The 11,891-nt window shown below is 28.2% G+C and overlaps 1 protein-coding gene across 1 annotated transcript; it reads left to right on the top strand.

Annotated features, from left to right (window-relative positions):
• Window positions 1-569: 569 nt before the first annotated feature.
• LOC113559755 lies at window positions 570-2,919 on the top strand. Its single transcript, XM_026965501.1, has 4 exons — window positions 570-1,070; window positions 1,357-1,744; window positions 1,805-1,852; window positions 1,955-2,919. Exons 1-4 carry the CDS (start codon window positions 570-572, stop codon window positions 2,917-2,919), a joined length of 1,902 nt encoding a protein of 633 aa, XP_026821302.1.
• The last annotated feature ends 8,972 nt before the right edge of the window (window positions 2,920-11,891 follow it).

Here is an 11,891-nt window from a genome sequence, read left to right as displayed (position 1 = left end):
TTATTATAATGAACGATAAAATGCACACCGATAACATAAACCAATACACATACTAATTCTATTTGTAGAATTAATTTGGACTTGCGTATAAAGTTATAAATATAGTTTCGATTTATTCTTATCTACACGACGACGACGACGAACAAAAAGGATAGGTTGCAGGTAAAAAAATACATAAAAAAATAAAATTTTAGGTAAAATACATATTTGAATACATAGTTGGAGGAGTTTAATGTCGCGTTCCGAAACTCGCGTTTCTTTTGTATTAGTTTCGGCACGCGAGATAAAATGCATCAGTTTCCACGTCATTACATCAGTCAAACAAAAATCGCGTTACCAACAGTGTTTTATTATTTTTAAATAAATAAAACAATTCGTACGGCTTAAAAGGATTTGACTTCAAGTCATATCAAATTTTAAAAAAAAAAGTTGTCTGTTACCTAATCTACTGAGTTTGCTTTTGTCAACTGATACACGAAACAAATTCGTATATCGTGTTTTGTGCAGAGTGTTTAGTTAGTTAGTGTTTGTTTAGTTCGTGATTAGTGAAAAAATAATTTATATTTGATATGCTTCCTATAAGACGAAGCAATTTAGGTAGAAGAACCAGAAATGCTACAAACCAAGCTAATTACCGATCTAATCGTACTGCACAAGAACGTGACGACGGAAATGAACGTGAAAGAATTCGGATATCACAAACGCGTGAAGCGCGAGCGCGACATTCAACTAATAATCGCGCAAGTTTGAATCGAGCTGCTTTCAGTTACGATGTGTCAATTGACTACAGTAACTACCAATGTGTTGTTATTGGTTCTATGAACTCGGTTTGCTCACACTGTAAGGCATTAAAATACAAAAACGAAGCCAATGGATTGTGTTGCGCAAATGGTAAAGTGAAATTGATACCATTGGATCCACCACCAGAACCATTGTACTCATTGGTTTCAGGAATAGGAACAGATTCTATACACTTTTTGACACATATCCAACAATATAACAATTGCTTTCAAATGACTTCATTTGGGGCAACAAATGTAGTTCGGGAAAATTTTATGCCAACTTTCAAGGTATGTATTATAGCAGTTACTCATAATTATTTTAGCGAACAAAATTTTCTGTCACCAAAGTTAAGATGTGTCACTAATCTTCAATTTCTTAATCATTACGAAATATATCACTTAGTCATCATATTATATGGTGATTCAGTTTCAGTGACACTTTTATTATATTTTATATTTGATAGATATTAGTTAAAACTAAATATATACTTTTTAAGATCAAATATTATTTAAGTTTGATCACTGACAATCCATTAATTTATACCACACCATAATATTTTTTTTTTATTTACAGATACAAGGGCAAATATATCACAGAGCAGGTTCACTGTTACCAGTGTCAGATAGCGACAACAAATTCCTGCAAATTTATTTTATGGGCAATTCACCACAAGAAATTGATCTGCGTTGTGCACATAACAATTTAGTAAAGAGGTCTATTGTAGAACAATTACAAACTTTATTTCATCAACACAATCAATTGATTATATTGTTTAAAACTGCCCTGGATCTGATGCCATCCGATAATCACAAAATTGTAATCAGAGCTGATAAAACACCTGCAGGTCAACATACAAGACGTTTTAATGCACCAACTATTGATGAAGTTGCTATCGTTGTAGTTGGAGAAAACTTGGAATCCCGTGATATTGTTTTACATCGTCGGAATGATCAATTACAACGTATAAAGGAAACACACCGCTCATATGATGCACTGTAATATCCCATTATATTTTGGCAAGGTGAAGATGGCTACGATTTCTCAATAAAAATGATAAATCCCATTACAGGTAACTAAAATATTAGTTTAGCTATGGCGATAATATCTCAGTCATTATATTATGTATTTTAATTTTATATTTGAATGTTATAAAAACAAAATCTATTTACAGGTTCTGAAACCAACAAAAAAGTCAGTTCAATGAACTATTATTCATACCGCCTAATGATTCGGGAAAATGAAGATAATCACATATTGAAATGTCGGCGATTATATCACAAATATGCTGTTGAGATGTATGTTAAAATTGAAACGGAGAGATTAACATTCATCAGGTTGAATCAAACCAAACTCCGATCTGAAGAGTATATTCACCTTCGAGATGCGATTAATACTGATGGAAATGCACAGAATGTCGGTCGGATGACTATTCTTCCAGCAACATACATCGGAAGCCCTCGGCATATGCACGAATATGCTCAAGATGCCATGTCGTATGTTCGTCATTATGGTACAGCAGATTTGTTCATCACATTTACATGCAATCCGCAATGGATAGAAATCAAGCAGGAGTTATTCTCTGGGCAATCACCCATTGATCGTCATGATATTACAGCCAGAGTCTTTAGACAAAAGTTGAAATCTTTAATGGATTTCATCGTAAAACATAATGTGTTTGGTGAGACACGCTGCTGGATGTATTCTGTGGAGTGGCAGAAACGAGGATTGCCACATGCACACATTTTGATTTGGTTGGTTGAAAAGATAAGGCTAAATGAAGTTGATGCAGTGATATCAGCTGAAATCCCTAATGTACAAGTAGATCCTGGATTGCATGAGGTAGTTATCAAAAACATGATACATGGTCCCTGTGGAACTCTTAATCAAAATTCACCGTGTATGATGGATGGTAAATGTTCAAAACGATATCCACGCACATTAATATCGGAAACAATTACTGGTAATGACGGTTATCCATTGTATCGTCGCAGATCGACAGCAGACAATGGAAAATCAACAATTGTCAAATTAAATCAACAAGATATTGAAATAGATAATCGTTGGATTGTTCCATATTCACCCATTTTATCAAAGACATTCAAAGCACACATCAACGTTGAATTTTTGTTTGACTGATGTAATGACGTGGAAACTGATGCATTTTATCTCGCGTGCCGAAACTAATACAAAAGAAACGCGAGTTTTACCTGCAACCTATCCTTTTTGTTCGTCGTCGTCGTCGTGTAGATAAGAATAAATCGAAACTATATTTATAACTTTATACGCAAGTCCAAATTAATTCTACAAATAGAATTAGTATGTGTATTGGTTTATGTTATCGGTGTGCATTTTATCGTTCATTATAATAAAATAGGAGTATTGGTGTACGCGCGATGCATGAGATTATTTTTATCGATAAACTTACGTTGAGTAGTTAATAATTTTTGAGATACAGCGATCAGTGAGTCAGTGGTATTTGGATTATATGTATAGATAACTAATTATTGACTAACATTATCGGACTTTATTTATGCCTAAAACCGTGATATCCTCTTTCATTTAAAAAAAACTGTATGAGAATTGGATAAGAAGTTGCGAAGCCAATATATATATAGATAAATAAAAAAGGTATAATATAAGAAAATAGTAGTTTTTTCATTCTCATTTTTTTTTATATATAATAGTTGAATACCTCCTGGGTGAAGCCGGGTAAACCAGCTAGTTTAATATGAACTTTATACCATAGCAATAAAGCTCAAATTGACTACGTTTTAGTTACAAATCATTTGTATGGGAAAAAGAAAAGGGCTATTTTTAGGGTTTTCCCAGCAATAATTCTAATTTTTCTCGCCGTAAAAACCATCCTTGAACTTCAACGAACATTTTAAAAAAATATTTGGCCAAATTGGTCCAGGCGTTGTTGAGTTATGCGCTTACCAACACATTTTGCGATTCATTTTTATATTATAGATTAATTGAATAATAATATAAATAATATATTACTACTATATTTATTTATATAGTGAAAATTCTACAACGTGACGGAAATATTTCTGCCCAAGCAACATTAATATGAACGATATTATCGATACATTTTGTATGATATATTAATGGATATAATATAAAACATTATAAATATGTTGATTAATGACAACAAACTACAAAGAAGAATTTGTAAATCCAGTTACATAATGTTATTTTTAAACGTAACAAAAAATTGTATGTTTGTCTTATACGCAGAAGCAATTTTAATATAAGGTGAATTGCCTTTTACAAAAACTATTGATGACAATGGTTTGATGTATATGTAGGTTCTGAAATGCGCTGTCTTCCGAATGCAATTCATTGTCAACCACGTACGTTTTGGTAGATACATTCTCTCTAACATTTCACACGGGTTATCTACCAGCTCCTGATTCCTTATTCCATGCCACGAATCCACAGAAGTTTGAATATATTAATTTTTTAACAGTGGTACATGTGAAATTTCCTGATATCAGCCTAGAAATTAGATGATGGGGTTTCTTGTAATATTTGGTAAAGTAGTGAGATTTTGTTTTGTGTACATTTCTTAACTGAATGAAAGTAACCAGCTACTCATTTTTTTGAATATGAGATGCCATAATATTCAACAACTATGTACGCGCAAAGGCAATAAAAGATCGAAGGACCACTCGGCTGGTCAAGATCGAGAGTTATTGACCATCGACAAATAAACGAACTAAAACGCATTCCTATATCACATGGATTCGATGAAGCACAACAGGCAACTAATCACACGACGACGACACTGGGTGGGTTTGTGTTGGAAATTGAAACGGAAGCTAGACAAGGGAACAAGGAAATTGACTTTATACACCGGAATAGAGAAGATAAGTTTAGTTATAAGGAGGGACATTAATTGTGGCCTGTGTACTTTTGAAACAAGTACCTACGTACAACCATTTTAAATTTTAATTCTAAATAACGATAACTACAAAAGTTGTACAACGTTTAAATTCTGAATAACAATTAACTCAAAATTTGTATGATGTTTTAATTTTAAATAACGTATAACGATTTTTTTTCCAAATGTAATGCAAAATAGTATTAACACAGTCACAATCCGAAATAGCTATGACAAATTTCTATAAATTACTACACCTTCAGACAAACTGAAAAGGAGTTCATATTATTACAAATATAAGTAGGAAATATTTTCTTAACTTTTTTGCAATACAGTTCTGTCATAGAAAAACCGCAAACACATTTCAGCTGTCCCTTAATAAAACACGTACTCAATTTGACCTAGATATATTAATTTTTTGACTCAATTGAGAAATACTATACTTCCGCAATAAAATATATCGATTACGTAATTGACCTTTCTTCAGATTATACATACATTTTATCAAATTGTAATACCATAACTTATAAACTTAATAACATATTAAACAATATATACATATATATATATTCAACATACAAGTCTTGTATAATCGTACCTTAACGGTTTCGCTACTCCTGTTAATTTGAGATCAATTAACCTATAGTTTCGACAATATTAACAGAAAAGTAAAGTAACAGAACTTTATCCAATTTCAATTTTGAAAAAGATATCCGATTTCAGTTAAAAACATACTATAAATCGTACGAAGCACTTTAAAAACTTGAGTGATTATCCAGATTGACAGGGCCGTCCCGATGACTTTCGGGGGTCAGGGCAAAGTAAAATTGCAGGGCTTAGAATGTCTAAAATATCACTATCATTTGTCAATTGCATATAAAGGGTGATTCATTTGTCATTAAATACTAATTATTTCAAAAAATGTTGGTTTATTTTCAAAATTTTTAGTTTCGTGCTTTTCTATAGCTATATAACATTTTTTGTGTTTTTCATCCTTTTAATAGTGAAATCATTATCAACTTTTGATTTCCAACTGACAATCTATATTTAAAATGTCATAAAATAGTAGGACTTTTTTTTACGAATTTGAACGTTAAAATTATTATTTTTCATTTAACCGTTAGTGAGTTATAGCTACTCAAAGCTGGCTGGTTTGAGGTTTTTAGTTGTTTCTCCTACAGATTATTAAGGCAGTGAGACATTAGTAACTACAGCCTACAGGAACAAAATTCATCATTGCATCGATAACGAGTTTATTACAAATGAGATATGAAACAAGAAGTAGTATAAAAACCGAAAAACACTTAACTGTGAAAAGCTTTATCTCGATAAAAAATTAACGATAAAAATTATGGGTAATCTTTAAAAGACTTTATTAAAATATTGGGCTTAGTAATAAACGATCATTACTCCTGCTCAATATTTCGTTTTTTTACATGGCACACTTATAGAATTAAAATTTAACCTAGTCGTCTTTATTTGTTAAATCGTACTTACTGACTATAGGTAAAATTAAACTATTGTTAGTATATTATAAGTTTTGGACAAATATATAAATTGTATGATGTTATGCTATCTACACTAAACTTAGTTAAACAATCGTATGGTTGTTTAAATTATAAGATATTTGCTTTCTTAATATAGATTTTACGTAATATTATTTCATATAGCTAGTTTATTTAATCCATAAATAATTTAAAGCATAACAACAGTCTCCAATATAACAAAAAATATTATCTCATATTTTGGATTACCTTTTAGCGTTGTTTAAAATTGTTTCTATATTATATTCAATGTGTAAAGAAAAGGTAAAAATATGTGTGGCAAGATTTAAATGCGTTGACCTGCTTCTATGTTGTTTCAGTTGCATATAATTTAAATATTAATAAAACATTTGGTTAAAATGGGTACGTAATCGTAAATAAATAGACGTATCTTTTCAGAAAATAATCACATCAATTTAAAACATTCAAAAAAATAGTATTTGCTTGTAATTTGTAATAATCTAAATAATAATAATGATTTCTTCTAAAATTGTAATATTATTAACAGTGGTAAGTATCATAAGTTACAATGATTGCTACGATGCATATATAAGCGATTATTCCAGCAATTATTCCAGCGATTATTCCAACAATGAAAACTCCAACGATGAAGATGCTAACCATGAAAATTCCAACCATGAAGATTCCAACCATGAAAATTCAAACGATGAAGATAACAACCATGAAAATTCCAACAACGAAGATTCCAATCATGAAAATTCCAACGGTGAAATAAATCCCAATGGTGGAGGTAACAAAAAATAATTTTATATTCATATATATATTTATTATAATATAAAACTAATATTAAATTAGAAATACAAAATATTATCATTATATAAAAGTGATGATTTCTATTTTAAATATATATTTATAAATATAAAATATTATTTTCAATTATTGTGATTTTCCTGAAAATATAACATAGAACGTATAGGATTACCGAGTTATTTAAATATAAATATTACATCATAAGCCAATATATTTATACAATTTTAAAATCGTAAATGGTCTTAAGTAACTAATAAGTGATAATGTTTAAACTTTTATGCTGTCGTATATTGTTGCATTACTTAGAATACATTACATACATATTTTGTTCCAGTTTTCGATAATGTTAAATCGTAAATGTTTAAAAAGTTACAATTTTAATTTTTGCTAGTCTATAAAATGAGTAGATATAGGTACAAAAAAAATTTGCTTATGATCCAAATGTAAGTTTTTATATAAAATGTAACTATAATAATATAAAAGTATTACAAATACATATTATAAACAATTTGTATTTATAAATATTTTTAATAACATTAATTTCTTCTCAATTTTTTTTTTTTTTAGATTACATTAGTAAGGCATATTAGTAAATAATATATTTTACAATTTTCATTATATTTTCGGCCCACCGTGTACTCATACCATTTTGTCCATATTTAATATCAACAACCTACAACCATGTACTATAGTATATGCAACTATACAAGTACAACATTTAGTCTACACTTCTTCAACTTTTATCTCTTAACATATTTTCCTTCAGTATCCCCTTATGACTTATACGGCCCAAAATCGTCATGTCCAACCGAGTTTTACTCGGTAACTTGATGAGCCAATCTTGCCCTACATATTACTATTTTCGTATTTTATGTACCAGATTTATTTTATTTTTTTTTAGTTGATTTCTTTGAATGCACACGTAAGTGATAACCGATAATTTATTCACACATCATTTTACTATGTACGTATTACTTGTGTAAATACGTATAATGTATTTAAATTTTAAATTTCTTAATAAGACAACGTAATTAATTATTGTATTTAGCTTAGTATCTTAGAAAATAAGTTTATTTTACTAAGATAAAAAAATTCCCAGTCCAAAGGCTAACACAATTATAACCAATTAGAATAGTAAGTAAGCTTCAATGGAAACTCGTTGTGCGATTGTTAATGCCGCCTTAAATCCGCGTGTCATGAATTTTGTGTATTATTGTAGTCTTTTTTTTTTTTCGTTTTGGAATTGTGGTAAGGAAGGGAAAAATGGATATCGAATAGCCAGTGCTGCCTGCCTGTCCAAACCGTTTATTAAGCCAAATAAATAACTATTATACTTATTCAATTATAAAATTACAAATACAGAGTATTGAGGGCATCTAACTATCTTAGGTTTAGCCATTAGGACTACAGTAGTAAAATTCCTTTGTTCCTTATACATAATTTATGTATTAAATTTATAATTAGTAAATAATTGATAGTAACATATAAATGTTTATATAGTAATTTGAAAATCCTAAAATGCGACGGAAAATTTTCTGTCAGATTATTATGCATGATAGTATAGAGACTTTTTGTAGGATATGTTAAAAATATAATATAAAACATTATTAATATGTAGACTTTTGACAACAAAGAAGAATGTGTAAAGCCAGTTTCATAATGTTATTTTTAAATATATAATTAAAAATCTTCATTCCTAAACGCACTACGGTTAAAATAATCTCGTGCTGTTCTATGAAAAAGTTTATCAAATTAAGATACTGGGAACGATAGGTAGTTAATTTAGGATAATCATATTATCAAAAGGCGTAACAAAAAATTGTATGTTTGCTCATGTGTAAAAGCAATTTTAGCATTAGGTGAATTGTAGGCTGTAGCCCTCGTCAGCAGCTATATGCGTTAACGTTTTTCCGTGACTGAAATAGCTCACATTTTGCCATTGCTACATAGTATATTTTTAAAAATAATATAAATATTTGCTGTTACTTAAAAGTTAACCTTTTACAGAAACTATGGCTGTCAATGGTTTAATGTATATTGGAGTAGGTAAGGTACATTAGATTTTTGTATATCAATTGTTTATCCGGTAGAATGTCAATTAACTGTTACCTGTATTTTTTTTAATGTTTAAATTTTACTACATATTAAATTAATACATTTATGATTATATTACAAATGATAATTATATTATTTCAACGACCAATGATATTAGCTCAATGAGAGGAACACATCTTAAATCCATCGTTTCCATAACGTCTGATTTTAGGAAATTTGAGTAATTACTTGTAAATTTAACTAACAATACATTTTTTAGGTATATGTTTCATGTGTTTATTTAACATGTTGTTATTGCAATTTGAAGTTTCAACAGTGGGTTGTTGGGAAAAACTTTTTTTTAAGAAAATAATAAACTGTGATTTATCGGGTAAAATATAAACTTTAAGTCTTACTCTATTGTAGTAAGTTTCTTATACACATTTACTTTTATGTCTGTGGATGGATAGAGTTTAGCTTTCTGTAATATAAGTTTTTTTAAAAAAAAACCAAATTTTTTTGTAATTTTTAATGGCTCTAGTCTAATTGTATCACCTTATTAGATATTTCTATAATAATTGGATTTGTAGCTATTAGTGAATTTTAGCGATTCAATGGTAGTTTTTTTGAGTACATGTTTTTGTGTGTTTGGGTTTGGGCTTACGGCCTGGTCGTTTTTTTTAAATTTTCGTGTCTACAATATTAAAATAGTACCCACAATTATCTGAGTATGTCAATTATTGAGTCGACTTGTTTGCTATCGTAGATATTAGAATTGTTATTTGCGATAAAAAACGTGTTATTTGTACATAGTTTGAATACAAACCGAATTTGAGTGTTTTGTTTCTTTTCTAATAATTAGTAGGTAAGTACAAAGTTTTGTGTAATTTATTATTATTATATAGGAATATAAAACAAGTATAAGTACCAAAATGCATTTATGTTTATGTAATATAAATATCCTTATTTATAGATAATGCCGCTTTTGATTATGATAACTACAATGAAATTATTCAAAGAAGAAGTAATAATATAATAATGGTTAATTAAATCGTTTTATTTAAATATGTTTTTATGCATAAAGTGAAAATGAGATGTTAGGGTATAATATTATTGGTAAAAATACATAGAAAATATATACGATATATTATAGGAACCTTAAAAAGATACACGTGGCACATTTATGTATTAATATGATAAATGATCCATCAAGAATTGCAAAATACTAACTTTCTTTTTTACCAATATAAAAAGTGTAGAGGAATATTCAATATAAATAATATTTTATTTTATTCATGTAATTATTATTTTGTTGATATAGTTTTTAGTGATGACGTAATATGTAAGTTATTGTTTTTAATATTTTATGAACATATAAATTTAATATAAAATTCGTCGTTTATAAAGTAATATTGAATAACAACTTAAATATAATCAAAAAGTTTCAGGAATAGCAATACATTTTACACATTTATATATGCATGGAATGTTAAAAAGTAAGTCGATTATAATTTAAAACTCTTAAATGTTATACAAAAATAGCCAATAATCAGTAGTAGGTACAGTTGTAATTAATGTTATTACCTATTATTTTTTAGATGAATATAAAAAGCCAGGAGAATTTTGTTTTGGTTATTGTAATAAATTTTATATGATTAAACCATCGAATTAGAATACTGTGAGTGTTTTTTAATTATTTTGTGTTATTTACTTTATTCCATTATAACTGATGTTTAAATGTCTACAAAATATACTAAATATTTTTATTTGTATAATCTACTGTTCTAATTATTTATTATACTATCTTTTCCCTATTACAATCCTACGTAGATCCATCTGCAGTAGTATTTGAGCAGATATTCACGCCAATAGTTGTGGATGATATACTAGTATTATGGATTAGAATTAAAAAAAAAACCTATGGCGACATCGATAACTTTTTTTATTTTATTTTAAGACTATTTCCATTTACTAGTTGTTTATAAAATGTATTACATCTTAATGGAACATTTCTCGAATTGATAATAAACGTCCACGGTTTTTCCACGTTGTTTTACAATGCACAAGCTTCACAACAACATCACGATAGGGAATTATATTCTATTTGATAATCCCATACGTATGCGTAAACGAAGCACATTTAATATAACAGATCGCTTATAAAATCATTACTATTAATTTATTAATTTAAGAGTATTTATTGAATTTGTAAAAAAAAGGTGAGTATAAAATATACAGAATAATTTTTATATTAAAAAATATAATCATATATACCATATACTATACAGTATACAATACCTACGTGGTATTTACTTTTACTTATAAGTTAATAATAATTATGTATATTAAAACAAATATATTAACTAAATTATGTAAAAAAACACGTTTAAATTTAACTAGGCTTTATTTTATGTGGATTTTTTTCAGCTACACAAATAATAAATTGATATTATAGTGACTTTAAGGGTGGCGGGGGGAGATTTTCACCACAACGTAGCTTCAAAAAAAAAAAAAAAAATTTACATGTACAAAAATATGTCTTTAAATTAATTATGTAAAATGCGTAATATTCTAAATAGTAAAAAATACTCTATTTTAATTTCCTAAATATGACTTGTTACTGCACGGAGCTTAAATAACGACTGATGAACTATACCCTTTTGTTGCGGCATTCAAGTGCTACAATCTATCTATTGTTTTTATATAAATATTTTATAATTTATACTAATATTTTTAAGAGATTTTAGTAAATATTATTATATTTAATAATAAATTGAGGGTAAAAGTTTATAAAAATCAAAAAAAAATATATGAATACTTAAAACGAAAATTGTAACGAGTTTAAAATAAATAAAAGCAGATACACAAATTAA

Source organism: Rhopalosiphum maidis, chromosome 3 (genome assembly GCF_003676215.2).
Source record: "Rhopalosiphum maidis isolate BTI-1 chromosome 3, ASM367621v3, whole genome shotgun sequence".
In the NCBI taxonomy this organism is placed as follows: Eukaryota; Metazoa; Arthropoda; class Insecta; order Hemiptera; family Aphididae; genus Rhopalosiphum; species Rhopalosiphum maidis.
Note: the sequence above shows the minus strand (reverse complement) of the source record. Positions and strands in the feature narration are given on the sequence as shown.

Coding starts and splice junctions, on each gene's coding strand:
- LOC113559755 (XM_026965501.1), top strand. CDS start 570: ATGCTTCCTATAAGACGAAGCAATTTAGGTAGAAGAACCAGAAATGCT. Junction 1,071..1,356: donor ATTTTATGCCAACTTTCAAG/GTATGTATTATA, acceptor TTTTATTTACAG/ATACAAGGGCAAATATATCA. Junction 1,745..1,804: donor TCGGAATGATCAATTACAAC/GTATAAAGGAAA, acceptor TATTTTGGCAAG/GTGAAGATGGCTACGATTTC.